Source organism: Entelurus aequoreus, linkage group LG01 (genome assembly GCF_033978785.1).
Source record: "Entelurus aequoreus isolate RoL-2023_Sb linkage group LG01, RoL_Eaeq_v1.1, whole genome shotgun sequence".
Classification (NCBI taxonomy): domain Eukaryota; kingdom Metazoa; phylum Chordata; class Actinopteri; order Syngnathiformes; family Syngnathidae; genus Entelurus; species Entelurus aequoreus.
The window spans coordinates 100396073-100415482 of NC_084731.1; the positions used below are offsets into that span (position 1 = coordinate 100396073).

Consider the following 19410-nt stretch of genomic DNA (forward strand, 5'->3'; position numbering starts at 1 on the left):
TCTTCCACACACAGCATCATGCGGACCTGAGACATCTTCAAGTCTTCCACACACAGCATCATGCGGACCTGAGACATCTTCAAGTCTTCCACACACAGCATCATGCGGACCTGAGACATCTTCAAGTCTTTCACACACAGCATCATGCGGACCTGAGACATCTACAAGTCTTCCACACACAGCATCATGCGGACCTGAGACATCTACAAGTCTTCCACACACAGCATCATGCGGACCTGAGACATCTACAAGTCTTTCACACACAGCATCATGCGGACCTGAGACATCTTCAAGTCTTTCACACACAGCATCATGCGGACCTGAGACATCTACAAGTCTTCCACACACAGCATCATGCGGACCTGAGACATCTACAAGTCTTCCACACACAGCATCATGCGGACCTGAGACATCTACAAGTCTTCCACACACAGCATCATGCGGACCTGAGACATCTACAAGTCTTCCACACACAGCATCATGCGGACCTGAGACATCTACAAGTCTTCCACACACAGCATCATGCGGACCTGAGACATCTTCAAGTGTTCCACACACAGCATCATGCGGACCTGAGACATCTACAAGTCTTCCACACACAGCATCATGCAGACCTGAGACATCTACAAGTCTTCCACACACAGCATCATGCGGACCTGAGACATCTACAAGTCTTCCACACACAGCATCATGCGGACCTGAGACATCTACAAGTCTTCCACACACAGCATCATGCGGACCTGAGACATCTTCAAGTCTTTCACACACAGCATCATGCGGACCTGAGACATCTTCAAGTCTTTCACACACAGCATCATGCGGACCTGAGACATCTTCAAGTCTTTCACACACAGCATCATGCGGACCTGAGACATCTTCAAGTCTTCCACAAAGGCCTCTCAGAGATCCAGACGGTGACAATAGAGCAGTTAGCAAACAGCTATAAAGTGACTATCGCATAGCACGCATTCCATAGCGACATTAGCTGCGAGTGTTTGTGTTGCCGTGGTGGAGGCTCGGCCCGTGTTAGAGAGAGAGAATGTTCTCTTCTTGATGGACGGCCGCTCACACGGAGGACTGTCACCACAGGGTATTTACACACCCGTTACGATGGAGCAGAGACGGGTACAACTATGTAAAATATTAAAAGGTGGACTCTTAACCGGAGAGCTTCCATTGCTACTTTTCTGAGAGTCTCCATTAGACACTCAAATAACCCAAGCATCAAAATATTCTGCAGCTATTTTATGACATCATATATAGCATATTTTTCAGACTATAAGTGGCCGTTTTTTTCATAGTTTGGCCGGGGGTGCGACTTATACTCAGGAGCGACTTATGTGTGAAATGATGAACACATTATAATATTATTCACGTAAGAGACTAGACGTATAAGATTTCATGGGATTTAGGAGTGACAGATTGTTTGGTAAACGTATAGCATGTTCTATAGCAGGGGTCAGCAACCTTTTTGAAAGCAAGAGCTACTTCTTGGGTAGTGATTAATGCGAAGGGCTACCAGTTTGATACACACTTCAATAAATTGCCAGAAATAGCCAATTTGCTCAATTTACCTTTAACTCTATGTTATTATTAATAATTAATGATATTTACACTTAATTGAACGGTTTAAAAGAGGAGAAAACACGAAAAAAATGACAATTAAATTTTGAAACATAGTTTATCTTCAATTTCGACTCTTTAAAATTCAAAATTCAACCGAAAAAAAGAAGAGAAAAACTAGCTAATTGGAATCTTTTTGAAAAAATTTAAAAAATAATTTATGGAACATCATAAGTAATTTTTCCTGATTAAGATTAATTTTAGAATTTTGATGACATGTTTTAAATAGGTTACAATCCAATCTACACTTTGTTAGAATATATAACAAATTGGACCAAGCGATGAGGTGGCGACTTGTCCAGGGTGTACCCCGCCTTCCGCCTGATTGTAGCTGAGATAGGCTCCAGCACCCCCGCGACCCCAAAGGGAATAAGCAGTAGAAAATGGATGGTTGGATGGATGGACCAAGCTATATTTCTAACAAAGACAAATCATTATTTCTTCTCGATTTTCCAGAACAAAAATTTTAAAAGAAATTCAAAAGACTTTGAAATAAGATTTAAATTTGATTCTACAGATTTTCTAGATTTGCCAGAATATTTTTTTTGAATTTTAATAATAATAAGTTTGAAATATTTCACAAATATACTTCGTCAAAAAAAAAGAAGCTAAAATGAAGAATTCAATTAAAATGTATTTATTATTCTTTACAATAAAAACAATTAATTTACTTGAACATTGATTTAAATTGTCAGGAAAGAAGAGGAAGGAATTTAAAAGGTAAAAAAGGTATATGTGTTTAAAAATCCTAAAATCATTTTTAAGGTTGTATTTTTTCTCTAAAATTGTCTTTCTGAAAGTTATAAGAAGCAAAGTAAAAAAAATAATGAATTTATTTAAACAAGTGAAGACCAAGTCTTTAAAATATTTTCTTGGATTTTCAAATTCTATTTGAGTTTTGTCTCTCTTAGAATTAAAAATGTCGGGCAAAGCGAGACCAGCTTGCTAGTAAATAAATACAATTTAAAAAATAGAGGCAGCTCACTGGTAAGTGCTGCTATTTGAGCTATTTTTAGAACAGGCCAGCGGGCTACTCATCTGGTCCTTACGGGCTACCTGGTGCCCGCGGGCACCGCGTTGGTGACCCCTGGTATATATGTTATAGTTATTTGAATGACTCTTACCATAATATGTGAGGTTAACATAGCAGTTGGTTATTTATGCCTCATATAACGTACACTTATTCAGCCTGTTGTTCACTATTCTTTAGACATTTTAAATTGCCTTTATCAAATACATTTCCCCAAAAAATGCCACTTATACTCCAGTGCGACTTATATATGTTTTATACCTTCTTTATTATGCATTTACGGCCGGAGTGACTTATACTCCGAAAAATACGGTAACATATTGTGTTATTTTTAATTATATTATTTTGTCAACATTAGGAGGGACAAACTGTAAAAAGGAATTATTGATCTACTTCTTAATTTACTGTTAATATCTGCTTATTTTCTCTTTTAACATGTTCTATCTACACTTCTGTTAAAATGAAATAATCACTTATTCTCCTCTTCTTTGATACTTGACATTAGTTTTGGATGATGCCACACATTTAGGTATGGATCATGTTGATACCAAGTAGTTACAGGATCATACATTGGTCATATTCAAAGTCCTGCTAAAAATATAGTAGTAATCATAGTAGTATCGACTATTGTACTTGGTATCATTACAGTGGATGTCAGGTGTAGATCCACCCATGGCATTTGTTTACATCGTGACGGTGGTAAGCTATTGTATCCTCCTATGCTGTGTAGTGAAGCATGTTTAGCTATTCCCCCTCCTCCAGTGATAATGTTACTTGTAAGAAACTTACTTTATTTGTCGCCATGGAGACCAGGATTAGTGAATTAGAAGTAGCTAAAACACTGTGGATGGATGTTAGCTGCATGTGTTAAAGCAGCTCTTCCTGAGGGTGTTTCAGTGTTATAACGTCACCTTTATCTTGACTTTTTACACCAAAATGCGTCCATTCTCCCTTTTCTGTCTACTTGTAAGTACTCTGTGTGCGTGCGCTGCCGAACATGCTCCTCTGCTCGTAAAACCAGCGCCGTCATGACGTGGAATCGGTACTTTTCAAACAAAGTATAGTAGCGCTTTTGATTGATTAGTAGCGGTGATAGTAGCGGTATACCCTACAACAATGTGTACATATATTTTGCGATGAGGATTTTAGGTCATATCGCTCATTCTTGGGCAGATGCAGCAATGTAAGCAATAGGTGAGACACACGCTGCCTTCAAATGAAGTGACACAATAAGCAGCTATTTGCTAGAAATGCAGAGCAGCACATGTGATGTCTGAGTGATGACATGGCAACGTGGGTCCTATTCATCAACAGCAACGTCCACCACCCCACTTGACAAATGAGTCACTTCCTCTTTGATCACATGACAAGTATTATCTTGCTTCTTCAAGCCTGGGGAAAATGAGTTAATAAAACACTTCATTTTTTTAACTAAATGCAAATAATTATAAAATATGCATCTTCCAAACGTTATTATGTAATCATGCCAAATATGACATTATTACATAGTGTATTACAAAAATAGGTTTGTAAAGACAACATTAGTTTGTACTTGAAAATATGTAATAATCGAGTGCCTAGGTCAGGGGTCGGCAACCCAAAATGTTGAAAGAGCCATATTGGACCACAAATACAAAAACAAATCTGTCTGGAGCCGCAAAAAAATAAAAGCCATATTACATGTGTCATGAGATATACATTGAATTGAGATGACTTAAAGGAAACTAAATGAGCTCAAATATAGCTACAAATGAGGCATAATGATGCAATATGTACATATAGCTAGACTAAGTAGCATGTTAGCATCGATTAGCTTGCAGTCATGCAGTGAGCAAATATGTCTGATTAGCACTCCACACAAGTCAATAACATCAACAAAACTCACCTTTGTGCACTCACGCACAACATTAAAAGTGTGGTGGACAAAATGAGACAGAAAAAGAAGTGGCATAAAACACGTCCTAGAAAGTCGGAGAAAGTTCTACATGTAAACAAACTAAGGTGAGTTCAGGGACCGCCAAAATTAGTAGGACAAAACGGCGCTCGCCAAATACTCGAATCAGTGAAGCATGTTTAATATAAACTGTGTGCTTTATAACAATTAGGGAGGTTTGTGTCATGTTTGTCCTCCTACAGAAACCATACTAAAACAAAAAAATAGATTTTTCCCCCTCATCTTTTTCCATTCTTCATACATTTTTGAAAAATCTCCAGAGAGCCACTAGGGCGGCGCTAAAGAGCCGCATGCGGCTCTAGATCCGCGGGTTGCCGACCCCAGGCCTAGGCAAAGGTGTAGTACACAGGTGTCAAACCCAAGGCCCGGGGGCCAAATGTGGCCCGCCACTTCATTTTATTTGGCCCTGGAAATAATATGTATCAATAAAGTACTGCAACTTTTCTTACTAAATGTATTCATTTTTTTTCTATTTTGGGAGAAAAAACAAAAACATACTCTATGTAATCACAAATTATGTCAACCGAAATATTGTCTAATTATGCAAATACACACTACCGTTCAAAAGTTTGAGGTCACCCAAACAATTTAGTGTTCGAGCCTTCATTTGTAAGAACAAGAATAGACTGTGGAGTTTCAGATGAAAGTTCTCTTTTTCTGGCCATTTTGAGCGTTTAATTGACCCCACAAATGTGATGCTCCAGAAAGTCAATCTGCTCAAAGGAAGGTCAGTTTTGTAGCTTCTGTAACGAGCTAAAGTGTTTTCAGATGTGTGAACATGATTGCACAAGGGTTTTCTAATCATCAATTAGCCTTCTGAGCCAATGAGCAAACACATTGTACCATTAGAACACTGGAGTGATAGTTGCTGGAAATGGGCCTCTATACACCTATGTAGATATTGCACCAAAAAGCAGACATTTGCAGCTAGAATAGTCATTTAGCACATTAGCAATGTATAGAGTGTATTTCTGTAAAGTTAAGACTAGTTTAAAGTTATCTTCATTGAAAAGTACAGTGCTTTTCCTTCAAAAATAAGGACATTTCCATGTGACCCCAAACTTTTGAGCGCTAGTGTATGTTATCAAACATTCAAAGCAGTATTTAAATATAAATAAATACTACTAATAATGATTTCAAAGCTAAGTTATACATCAAATTGATGTAGAAGATTTCACGGTCAAATTGAGGAATTTACTGTGGTTTTTACAGCATTTTTCTCGAAATGAAAAAAACTGGACTTTTTAATAAACCGTGGTGCTGTTTTGGCATTTACAGTAATACACCCACAATTATACAGTTGTTGATTTGTGGTAAGAAAAAAACAACAAAAAAAACTATAAATGTTCCTGTAAAATTGTAGTTTTTTTTATTATTTACAGTAAAAAAAAAAACGGTAAATTTTACAGTAAAATTCTGGCAACTGAGCTGCCTTTTTTTTTTTTTTACCATAAAAACAGCAGTACTGTTTTTCAATTTACAGTAATATACACTACATTTACAGTAACATACACTACATTTACAGTAATATACACTACATTTACAGTAATATACACTACATTCACAGTAATATACACTACTTTTACAGTAACATACACTACATTTACAGTAATATACACTACATTTACAGTAACATAAACTACATTTACAGTAATATACACTACATTTACAGTAATATACACTACATTTACAGTAACATAAACTACATTTACAGTAATATGCACTACATTTACAGTAACATACACTACATTTACAGTAATATACACTACATTTACAGTAATATGCACTACATTTACAGTAATATACACTACATTTACAGTAATATACACTACATTTACAGTAACACACTACATTTACAGTAATATACACTACATTTACAGTAATATACACTACATTTACAGTAACATACACTACATTTACAGTAACATACACTACATTTACAGTAATATACACTACATTTACAGTAATATACACTACATTTACAGTAGGGCTGCAACTAACAACTAATTTGATAATCAATTAATCTGTCGATTATTACTTCAATTAATCGATTAATAATCGGATAAAAGAGACAAACTACATTTCTATCCTTTCCAGTATTTTATTGGAAAAAAAGCAGCATACTGGCACCATACTTATTTTAAATATTATTGTTTCTCAGCTGTTTGTAAATGTTGCAGTTTATAAATAAAGGATTATTAAAAATAAAAAAAAATAAAAAATAAAAAGTAGCCTCTGCGCATGACTAAATTAATTGCCAACTATTTTTATAATCGATTTAATGGATTAGTTGTTGCATCCCTAATTTACAATAATATACACTACATTTTGAGGTGAAATTATTGCAACTTATCTTTTTTTTTTACATTTTATATTAAAAAAAAAAATCTAATAAAATGCATGAAAAGTTGAGTAATAATAGTATTGACTGTTAGAAGCAAACATGCCTGCCATGTGGCCCTCAGTGACAAGAAGTGACCCCTCAGCTGTAATTATAATATGACTGCTACACTTTTATAGACATGCTGTCAAATGATAGCTTTTTTTTTTTAAACAGACCAATTAGAATGTTGATTAACCACTTGTTATTACCCGCATGCATCCTTTTAATTCATTTCAAAAAGCGTCCCTATGAAGGCCGCGATGTGGCCCTCCATGAAAACAAGCTTGACACCCCTTAGATTAGTTTCTTGTCAGATTCCTGCACAAGTTTACATTTCAACATGAATGAAGACAATAATAACGGATGAGATTTATCGAGACACTCCAATCGCTTTTTAGTGAGAAGCCCTCATTCATTCACTCCACATTCACACATTGGTGGTGGTAAGCTGCCCTGCCCTGGCTACATGTATTCACAGCAGCTTGAGTGGGTGAAGTGTCTTGCCCAAGGACACAACAGCAGCAACCAGGATGGCACTGAGCAGGAACCCACAACTTTCTGGACGGCTGCTGAACCATCTGTGCCATTTCCACTTTGGAGTGGGGTTGTATCGCACTACTAATCAATCAAAAACTGTACTATACTGTTTGAAAAGTACTGCTTCGCCATTTTTATTTTTCTGCAGGCATGACGGCGCATCGTTGTGACATTGCTGGAGCATGTTGGGCAGCGCACACACACAGAGTACTTACAAGCAGACACAGTGTGTAGACAGAAAAGGGAGAATGGACGCATTTTGGTGTAAAAACTAAAGAAAAAGGTGAAGTTATAACACTGAAACACCCTCAGGAAGAGCTTCTTTAACACATGCGGCTAACATCCATCCACAGTGTTTTAGCTACTTCTAAATCACTAATCCTGGTCTCCATGGCGACAAATAAAGTACGTTTCTTACAAGTATCATTATCACTGGAGGACGAGGAATAGCTAAACATGCTTCACTACACAGCGTAGGAGGATACAATAGCTCACAATGTAAACAAATGCCATGGGTGGATCTACACCTGACATCCACTGTAATGATACCAAGTACAATAGTCGATACTACTATGATTACATCGATATTTTTTATCATCACCAAATCTTTTTTCTTTTAAATTCATATTATGTTTATAAAGTCAGTAAATACGTCCCTGGACACATGAGGTATGACCAATGTATCATCCTGTAACTACTTGCTATCGCATTTTTCTTCTACATATAAAAAGTGCAACATTAAACAGTTTCAAGTCAACTCAGCCTCAGGTGAACTTTTCTTTCCCCCCCCAGCCTTTAACCCGGGTGACTTTCACTCAATCGTCATGTTTTTTGCCAGAAAAATCCGTTTATCCACATTGTGTGCGGTAAAGAGCAAACCTGCTTGCAGTTGCAATGTGGAAAATACCCTTTGGCTGGGCACGGAGCTAGCAGGTATGGCGAGGTAGTGCCTGGCTAATAAGAGGATATATTGTTCTTCCACCATAGAAGTGGCTCAAAATCTAGTTTTTAATGCAATATGGTCTTAAATCTGCTGCTATAAAAACATTTGTTAGTGCTTTAGCCCTGCCTGACTCGCCGAGGAGAGGCTGCTTGAATGCGGTGTTTGCACCACGCTCGTCTTTCTCTCCGTTGAAGCGATGTTCACTTGGGGGTGGTGCCGCTTCAAAGTGTTTGACGCGTTGTCAGCAGCAGCTGCTCTACAATGTCGGCAAACCTCCGTCCTCCATTGTTGTATCGCACCACGCAGCCAAAGTGTTCCCAAACGGGAGATGTTAACGAGGCAGGAGGGTCTTCTAGCTCTGGCTTTTAGATGTTGTCCTAGCCCGCTCGCTGCTAGCATGCCGTGTGTTGTGCATTGTTTACACAACGTACTTAATATGTCCGTGTGGAAACTCGTTCGGTACACCTCCCAACCGAACCGAAACGGTTCAATACAAATATACGTACCGTTACACCCCTACGATATAATGAATAATAAATACATAACTGTATTCTTTATGCTGTTATTTGACATTTTTAGCTATTATATATAACTTGCAGTATACAACTATTTTAGCTGACACATTAGCTACATTCGCACAAACTATCAGTATCGAATCGATATCGCCGATACCAGCTTGAATTTGACTCTGTATTGGATCGGAAAGACAATCAGTGGTATTACCGTGTATTGCCATTGGGCCTACAAATAAGGGAGTATCACTTGCAACTATACACCACAACAAGATGGCAGACTCTGCCTGGTATTTGCATATAGTGAGGAGCAGTGAGGAGCAGTGAGGAGCAGTGAGGAGCAGTGAGGAGCAGTGAGGAAACCAATCAATTGATGGCTGACCAAAAAAATGTGTGCAGATACGACCTTTGACCCGAGTCACCCCAGGCATCTTGGATCAGATATCCTTTCCAATCTATAATGTCCACGCTTTACATGTGATCCTTTCATTTTTGACCTCGGCTACGTCAAACAATCTGTATCGAATATCATTTCTTGAGAATTCACAAGGTCTCTGCTTTTGTATGGAAATAATCTCCAAAGTAGCGATATCAATATTTTGGTCATTTGTACACCTTTCAGAAATGTTGTTTAGTTCCCATTAAAACATTGTCATGTTGCACAATGACATGGAAGCATCGCATCATGTTAGTGTTGTCTCCATAACAACATTTTGGTACCGGTACCAAAATGTATTTCAACACTTTGACACATTTCTAAATAAAGGGAACCACAAAAAAAATTAATTATTGTCTTTCTTTGCACAACAAATGTTAGTGTACATGAAACATATGTTTATTATTGTCATTTAGTCCTTCAATCAAATAGACAACTTGTCTTTTAGTAGTAAGTAAACAAACAAAGACTCCTAATTAGTCGTATGCAGTAACATATTGTGTCATTTATACACCTATTATTTTGTACACGTTATGAGGGACAAACTGTAAAAATTAATTATTAATCTACTTGTTTATTTACTGTTAATATCTGCTTATTTTCTCTTTCAACATGTTCTATCTACACTTCTGTTCAAATGTAATAATCACTTATTCTTCTCTTCTTTGATACTTGACATTAGTTTTGGATGATACCACACATTTAGGTATGGATGTGATACCAAGTAGTTACAGGATCATACATTGGTCATATTCAAAGTCCTCATGTGTCCAGGGACATATTTATTGACTTTATAAACATTATATACATTTAAAAAAAAATAAAAAAGATTTTGTGATGATAAAAAATATCGATGTAATCATAGTAGTATCAACTAGATACACACCTGTATTTGGTATCATTACAGTGGATGTCAGGTGTAGATCCACCCATGGCATTTGTTTACATTGTGACGGTGGTGAGCTATTGTATCCTCCTACGCTGTGTAGTGAAGCATGTTTAGCTATTCCTCGTCCTCCAGTGATAATAATACTTGTAAGAAACTTACTTTATTTGTTGCCATGGAGACCAGAATTAGTGATTTAGAAGTAGCTAAAACACTGTGGATGGATGTTAGCTGCTAGCGACTTAAACAAGTTGAAAAACTTATTGGGGTGTTACCACTTAGTGGTCAATTGTACGGAATATGTACTGTACTGTGCAACCTACTAATACAAGTTTCAATCAATCAATCAATCAATCAATCAATCAATCAATCAATCAATCAGCTAGCTAGCCATGTGTTAAAGCAGCTCTTCCTGAGGGTGTTTCAGTGTTATAACTTCACCTTTATCTTTACTTTTTACACCAAAATGCGTCCATTCTCCCTTTTCTGTCTACACACTGTGTCTGCTTGTAAGTACTCTGTGTGTGTGCGCTGCCCAACATGCTCCTCTGCTCCTAAAACCAGCAATGTCACGACTCATGACGTGACAACGACACGCCGTCATGCTAACCGGTACTTCTGGGTACTGCGATACTATACTAGTAGCGGTATACTGTACAACTCTACCAGTTTGTATTACCTCTGTTTATTAAAGAGGAGCCGCTGCCCGACAACGCCAGCCGTGGGAACTAGCGTGCGGGCACGTCCACTGCACGCAAAGGCGAATGGCGAGGAGTCGGTAGCGTCTCCGGAAGCGTGCGCCCTGGCGTTGCGCAGCACCGGCCGTAAATGGCCATAACAAAGGCAAATTAAAAGATACCGGTATGGCGGAATTGTCTCAAATATATATCTCTTTGTAAAGTACACCTGTATTAACTGTAAAAGTGTCCTAGTGGCAGAAGTATGATAAAGCCAGCAGGTCAAGCACTAGTACTCACCATGTGGGCTGGCATCTGAGGAGGAATCCATGTCTGTAGTGGTAAAGCCCTCGTCTTCAATGGACGTATCGGGAGTAGGCGTGTCTGCTGTGGTGCTGTTCTCACTATCCACAGACGTGGTAGGAGAGGAGGCCTCCGGGCTTTGCGTGGGCTGGAAGCCATCGGCTGGAGTTTGGGACGGGGACAGAGGGATGGGTGCCAACCAGACGGTGGTGTTAGAATCCACCACTTGGACATCCTCGGCAACAGCTGGGCTCGCCATTGTTGTCGTCGTCGGTGGCGGTGTTGTCGTCACTGGGATGACTCCGAGGGTCAGTGCTGTCGGTGGCCCTGTGGCGGCTTGCTTGATCTTAACGTGTGCGGTGGGGACTTCTGCCCATTTTCCCGAGATATTTGGAGCAGCTGAAGAAAAGGGGGAGACTAAGTCAAAGTCCAAAAAGTGGTAGTTTTCCTTCAAGACCATGTTTGAAATACATTGGATCTACTTGTTCCTTATCATTTCTATGCAGGTGATATTCAACTCTTATGCTCCTTCAAGGATTCAGAGTTTCGCTTTTTGAACTTGTATGGGTCAGTAGACTCCATAAGGAAGCCCTAAAAACTACAAGAAGAGGACTTGGCCTGAAGAACTTTGATACTTTTCTAAATAAAGGGCACCACAAAAAATGGCATTATTGGCTTTATTTGAACAAAAATGCTAGAGTACATGAAACATATGTTTATTATTGTCATTTAGTCCTTAAAGGCCTACTGAAAGCCACTACTAGCGACCACGCAGTCTGATAGTTTATATATCAATGATGACATCTTAACATTGCAACACATGCCAATACGGCCGGGTTAACTTAGAAAGTGACATTTTAAAATTCCCGGGAAATATCCTGCTGAAACATCGCGGTATGATGACGTATGCGCGTGACGAAGTCCGAGTAACGGAAGTTATGGTACCCCGTAGAATCCTATACAAAAAGCTCTGTTTTCATTTCATAATTCCACAGTATTCTGGACATCTTTTGCAATTTTTTAATGAACAATGAAGGCTGCAAAGAAGACAGTTGTAGGTGGGATCGGTGTATTAGCAGCGGACTACAGCAACACAACCAGGAGGACTTTGTTGGAGCGCTAGCTGCGCTAGCCGCGCTAGCCGCCGACCTCACCTTGACTTCCTACGTCTCCGGGCCGCCAAACGCATCGGGTGAAGTCCTTCGTCCTTCTGCCGATCGCTGGAACGCAGGTGAGCACGGGTGTTGATGAGCAAATGAGGGCTGGCTGGCGTAGGTGGAGAGCTAATGTTTTTAGCATAGCTCTGTGCAGTCCGGTTGCTAAGTTAGCTTCAATGGCGTCGTTAGCACAGCATTGTTAACCTTCGCCAGCCTGGAAAGCATTAACCGTGTATTTACATGTCCACGGTTTAATAGTATTGTTGATTTTCTATCTATACTTCCCGTCAGGGGTTTATTTATTTTGTTTCTATATGCAGTTAAAGCAAGATGCTATCACGTTAGCTCGTAGCTAAAGCATTTCGCCGATGTATTGTCGTGGAGATAAAAGGCACTGAATGTCCATTTGGCGTTCTGGACTCTCATTTTCAAGAGGATATAGTATCCCAGGTGGTTTAAAATACAAATCTGTGATCTACAATAGAAAAAGGAGAGAGTGTGGAATCCAATGAGCCAGCTTGTACCTAAGTTACGGTCAGAGCGAAAAAAGATACGTCCATCACTGCCTCTCAAGTCCTTCACTGTAACGTTCCTCATCTACAAATCTTTCATCCTCGCTCAAATTAATGGGGTAATCATCACTTTCTCGCTCCGAATCTCTCTCGCTCCATTGTAAACAACGGGGAATTGTGAGGAATACTAGCTCCTGTGACGTCACGCTACTTCCGCTACAGGCAAGTTGCGAACTTTATCGTCGATTTTCTCTACTAAATCCTTTCAGCAAAAATATGGCAATATCGCGGAATGATCAAGTATGACACATAGAATGGATCTGCTATTCCCGTTTAAATAACAAAAAATCATTTCAGTAGGCCTTTAAATCAAATGTTGAACATACTAGACAACTTGTCTTTTAGTAGTAAGTAAACAAACAAAGACTCCTAATTAGTATCATATCAAAGTATCATAACATGAAACAGCACATTCTGTAGAGACAGTCAGAAAGCGGTTTTAAGGTGGCCTGTAAAACTAATTACAAGCAACATTTCTACTGAAGCACCACCATCACATGTTCAGTAGACTACAAGGAAGTGTTTTAAATATATGTTTAAAAACTATTATTTCTTACAGTTTAATGGGATTTCATTTGTTTCATTCAATTTCTCCCCTAATTAAAATGTCCTGCAGTACATTTGATACACACTCAACAGCTAAGGCATAAACAACATACATACAACATAAAAAGACACTTTGGTAATATTATAAAATGTATTTCAAAATAAAATGAGCTCTTGCACACATTTCAAAGTTCAACTGAAAGACTTTTACAGACACATTGCAGGTGTGTGTTTTGACAAGCATAGACCTGCTCAACATATCTTTGTGCTCTTCACTGTAAAAACAGGTTTAATCATTTCTGTACTGTATAGTGTCTTACTTGTGGCAGGGACATGATCCTGGCCTGAGGCCCCCAGGGCGAGACTGAGCAGCAGGAGCAGGGGACACACACCCATTGTGTCCTACATCAGCTAAACAAAGAAGGTCAAGTTAGAAAAATGATCATATGAACTGTATGGATCTTTCTGTGCTGGACTATGCATGAAGAGACTAGGTCTGGGCCCAGGACACATTTTGCTCCACGATATATTGACCTACAAATTAGTGTTGATAAACGATATTATTGCCATTATTCTTGTAATGATAATACGTAATGATAATGCAAAAGTATACCCTTTCAAATGCAATAAATCTGTATTTATTGAATGTTCTAACACTGTAATTGAAATGTAAACTTTTAAATACTAAGTTGAATTAAAAAAAAAACCAAATAATAAAAATAACAGCACAGCGGAAAGCAAAAATATAAGTTCTGTCTCTGTTAATGAGGGGGTGACAATAAATAAAATGGCTAAATAAAGCTACTGTAACCAAAATGATGACAATTATTATTATTGTGGTATTGCTTAATGTGCTCAAAAAGTAATTATACACACGCTAAAATCCATGCTGTATTTTTTGAATCAATACAAGTTTATTTGTAAAGAACTAAAATCAAAATAAATGTTTTTCTAAAAAATGTAAATTACGTGAACAGTTATTTCACTTCCGGTAAACGTGACGTCACGTGTCCGTCTGTTTTAACTTGACTCTGTGGAGTTTATATCCATAACCAGCACAGCCTTTATGTTCAATGTCAATACTGGATCTTGACCTATATCTTCATTATTAATACTACCACTAATATTCTCTCAATCTTACATTTTTATTCATGTATTTTCACATAGATTTCCTCATATGTTTTACACTACTTTTTAGATGGCGTTAGTTGTAGTTCTTCTCCAGTGTGGACGCCTCAAAGTTGGCATTTTTTCCCCAACTCCTCAGTGCCATGCCATGTTTTGTTATTGTCATCAGTCGAAGTGTGTGTTTGTGTTCTTTGTGTACAGCACTTTGGCTTTGCCACTTGCCAGTGGATGAAAAGTAGGGATGATACTCGAAACCGGTTTTCCCGGTTGTTCGATAAGAAAAGAACCGAGTTCTCGGACTCAAATCCCTTTTTTGAGAACCGGTACCCGTTATCGAGACCACTATAGTAAAGAAAAAGAGTTGGTTCTTTATTCGAATCCCTCGGAACGAATCCCGTCCCGACCAGAAATGCTCCGTGTGACATCACAAGAAATGGCGTCACGTAGCTCAGTCATCAGCGAAAGCAGGAAAAACAATGGACCGGAAGAAGTGCTCCAAGGTGTAATAAAGTTCAAAACAAAAGGTATAATCCAATGAATAACTTTACTGAGAGATTTGAGCAGGGTACAAACTCATGAAGAACACTTTTACCACCAACCGGAAACATAGCAACCAGGCTAGCAACGCACCTCCTTTACGGCAGCTGTCACAACCTTCTTAAAACAACCGCAGCACATACATATATATACAACACTGCAGCACATACATATATATACAACATATATGACACCGCAGCACATACATATATATACAACATATACAACACCGCAGCACATACATATATATACAACATATATGACACCGCAGCACATACATATATATACAACATATACAACACTGCAGCACATACATATATATACAACATATACAACACTGCAGCACATACATATATATACAACATATACAACACCGCAGCACATACATATATATACAACACATCTCCCTTTTTTAACTTTTGTTTTTCTTTCCTTGTAAACGTTACAAAATCACACTGTATATGTGTTGTCTGTCTAATTATAAATAATGCAGACGAGGCGTCTTGGCTGAGTTCTTGACGTTTACTTTCACAGCGTGGCAACATGCAACAACACTTTTCGGGGCTACCGCGCATGCTCGTCACTCCCGTTGCATGCTGGGTAGTGTAGTTGTTATATTCCCTATCTCATCACATCTTTCCCCCTATAAAGAAATAATGTTAACTCAATAAAGTGTATTTTTTTTTAGCTTTAACTTTTCCTTTTTTAGCATTGTAACCACATTTGCAAACAACTTTTCTCTTCATAGAATTTTCTTTCAATAAAGAAATAAAGTGCAAAAATGTCAAAGCATCATAACAAACAGTTATGTTCCAATAGCAGCAGAAGTGCACTTTTTGGAGAGCTGTATTATTTTCACTTTTGTGCCCAAGGGACTGATTTTATTTAACACTATATTATTATTTATACACCTATAGTGATCACAGAGACAGCTTGTTTTTGTGTTACTGTATATATTTGTTTTTCTGAAAAATCCCACTTAATATACTTTGGGTAACAACAGTCAATATTTATTTATTTCATTTTATTTTTTTAGGTGGGTAACAGTCAATATTTATTTATTTATTAGATTAAATCGTTTTCTTATATAATAAAAGTGAGCTTTTGTTAAACCAAATATTGTGTGTTTTTTTCCACATACAACAACCTATCTGGACTCCATAAGAGAATCAATAAGGAATCGGTTCGATAAGAGGATCCGATAATAGGCTCAAACTCGATAATTTCTTATCAAACATCATCCCTAATGAAAAGTGCTGTACAAATAAAGTTGGATTTGATTTAGACCAGGGGTCCCCAAACTACAGCCCGCGGGTAGTTCGGAGTAAAGAAATATTTTTATCATCCATCCATCCATTTTCTACCGCTTGTCCCTTTTGGGGTCGCGGGGAGTGCTGGAGCCTATTTCAGCTGCATTCGGGTGGAAGGCGGGGTACACCCTGGACAAGACACCACCTCATCACAGATGTACAACATTCACACACTAGGGAGCATTTAGTGTTGCCAATCAACCTATCCCCAGGTGCATGTCTTTGGAGGTGGGAGGGGCCTATCCCCAGGTGCATGTCTTTGGAGGTGGGAGGGGCCTATCCCCAGGTGCATGTCTTTGGAGGTGGGAGGGGCCTATCCCCAGGTGCATGTCTTTGGAGGTGGGAGGGGCCTATCCCCAGGTGCATGTCTGGCAGGAAGCCGGTGTAGAAGCCCCACAGTCACGTTGAGAACATGCAAACTCCACACAGAAAGATCCCGAGCCCGGGATTGAACCCAGGACTACTCAGGACCTTCATGTTGTGAGGCACATGCACTAACCCCTCATTATTTTCTTTAATCTGTTTTTTTCCAGCATTTTCCCATCGACAACGTGACGTCATCACACACAAATGCGGCCCCCGGGTCCAAAATTTTGTGGACCCCTGATTTAGACAGTAATGTATTTATGCAAGTTTAGATGAGGGAACGGCGTTTCTTAATAAGAAAAGACATGTATGTCTTTTGTTTACATGATAGCATTTAGGACAGCGAGCAAGCTAACACCTCCATAGTCTTCTCAAAGTGTGGTTAATCACACTTTTTTCATCATTGTCATTTAAAAGGGTAATACCAAGCAGCGGTTACCATTACTACGGTCTTTTGTAGAACAAACGCCCGCAACTGCTGAAACTGATGCAAAAGAGTGAACCCTCTTGTAATCTGCAACAACGCAAACATGAGGCAATTATTGAGGAGGGAAAATTTACCGCCTTCCTTTTCATGTATCGTTCGGTTAATTGATTCATGGAATATCGGCCCAGGTCTAGAAGAGACGCTCCCAGTATATCCTTTTTGTTTTTCTAGTCAAATCCAGGCTTGTTGGAGTGTGTTTACCTAAAGACGTGAAGATGGGATCACTCACTCATTCGCACAGCAGGTTTCTAGAAAAGAAGAGAGCACAGGAAGAATGACTCATCAAATTTACCTTTAGGACAATTTTTTTCTGGAGAACATGCTCGGAGATCAGCGTTGAAAAGAGGTAGTGAGATGCAAGCGGTGTTGGTCAGAGCGTAAACACCAAACATCAGCAAACAAATGCAACCTCTGAGACAGAAAACATAACAGCCCTGCGAGATGTTGTTTACATTTGCAAAGCCAACAAACAAATGTGGGCCATTTGTCCCAAGAACAAATAGGATGATCACATTGAAATGTCAGTGGTTGAACTGTGGCTTGCAGAGACGCTGCAAAAGTGACTGTAATCCTGGATGTCAGCAGAGTCTGTTATCTCCCACACCAAACTGTCATAATCTGTGGGTATAATCTCATGATTTTGAGCCTGCTATAATCCAGCACATCTGCCACTTTGCAGAGAGACTTGGGCAGCGAGCGAGCCAAAGACTGCACTAGAATACCAGAAAAAGATGATGCTGTACTGTAAATGGCAGATTATTGTCTTGGCGAGTATGAGAAGAAATTGGGTGATAAAAACACAAATTCAGCCGTACTATAAAGCATATTTGTATCAATCAATCCATGTTTATTTATATAGCCCTAAATCACAAAAGTCTCAAAGGGCTGCACGAGCCACAACAACATCCTCGGCACAGAGCCCACACAAGGGACGTCGATGTGAATGACTATGAGAAACCTTGGGGAGGATCACATATGTGGGTAACCCCCCCCCTCTAAGTACAGTCCCTAGTGGATCCAACATAACAGTGAGAGTCCAGTCCATAGTGGGGCCCTAATAAGCCGGAGTTCTTTGAAGGCAGGTTTCTTGCCGGGACATATGGTACAATACAGTCAGCAAGATAGGATGGAGCTAGACCGTGTAGTATTTTATACGTAAGTATAAAATATCACACGTACCACAATCAAAACAAGAACATTCTCACTTTGAGATTCAGTAACATTAATAGCCTATTAGGGTTGTACGGTATACCGGTACTAGTATAGTACCGCGATACTAATAAATCATATTCGGTACTATACCACCTCTAAAAAGTACCAGTTACCCCCACCCCATGCCCCCCCCCCTTTTTTAACGGGCATGACGGCGCGTCGTCACGTCATGGCATTGCTGGTTTTACCAGCAGAGGAGCATGTTGGGCAGCGCACACACACAGAGTACTTACAAGCAGACACAGTGTGTAGACAGAAAAGGGAGAATGGACGCATTTTGGTGTGAAAACTAAAGATAAAGGTGAAGTTATAACACTGAAACACCCTCAGGAAGAAATGCTTTTGGCTACTTCTAAATCACTAATCCTGGTCTCCATGGCGACAAATAACGTAAGTTTCTTACAAGTATCATTATCACTGTAAGGACGAGGAATAGCTAAACATGCTTCACTACACAGTGTAGGAGGATACAATAGCTCACCACCGTCACAATGTAAACAAATGCCATGGGTGGACATCCACTGTAATGATACCAAGTACAAGAGCGTATCTAGTCGATACTACTATGATTACATCGATATTTTTTAGCATCAATAAATCTTTTTTCCCTTTTTTAAAATTCATATTATGTTTATAAAGTCAGTAAATATGTCCCTGGACACATGAGGACTTTGAATATGACCAATGTATGATCCTGTAGCTACTTGGTATCACATCCATACCTAAATGTGTGGTATCATCCAAAACTAATGTCAAGTATCAAAGAAGAGAAGAATAAGTGATTATTACATTTGAACAGAAGTGTAGATAG

At 38.9% G+C, this 19410-nt stretch overlaps 1 protein-coding gene across 1 annotated transcript in view; it reads right to left on the minus strand.

Moving 5' to 3' along the window:
* Positions 1-17637, minus strand: part of ptpra (protein tyrosine phosphatase receptor type A) — a 60521-nt gene extending 42884 nt beyond the window's left edge. The window contains exons 1-3 of the mRNA XM_062063691.1: positions 17589-17637; positions 13880-13970; positions 11282-11683 (exon numbers count right to left, since the gene is read on the minus strand). Coding sequence (XP_061919675.1) covers positions 11282-11683; positions 13880-13955 — 478 coding nt within the window. The 5' untranslated portion in view covers positions 13956-13970; positions 17589-17637. The remainder of the gene's footprint in view (positions 1-11281; positions 11684-13879; positions 13971-17588) is intronic.
* Positions 17638-19410: the final 1773 nt, after the last annotated feature.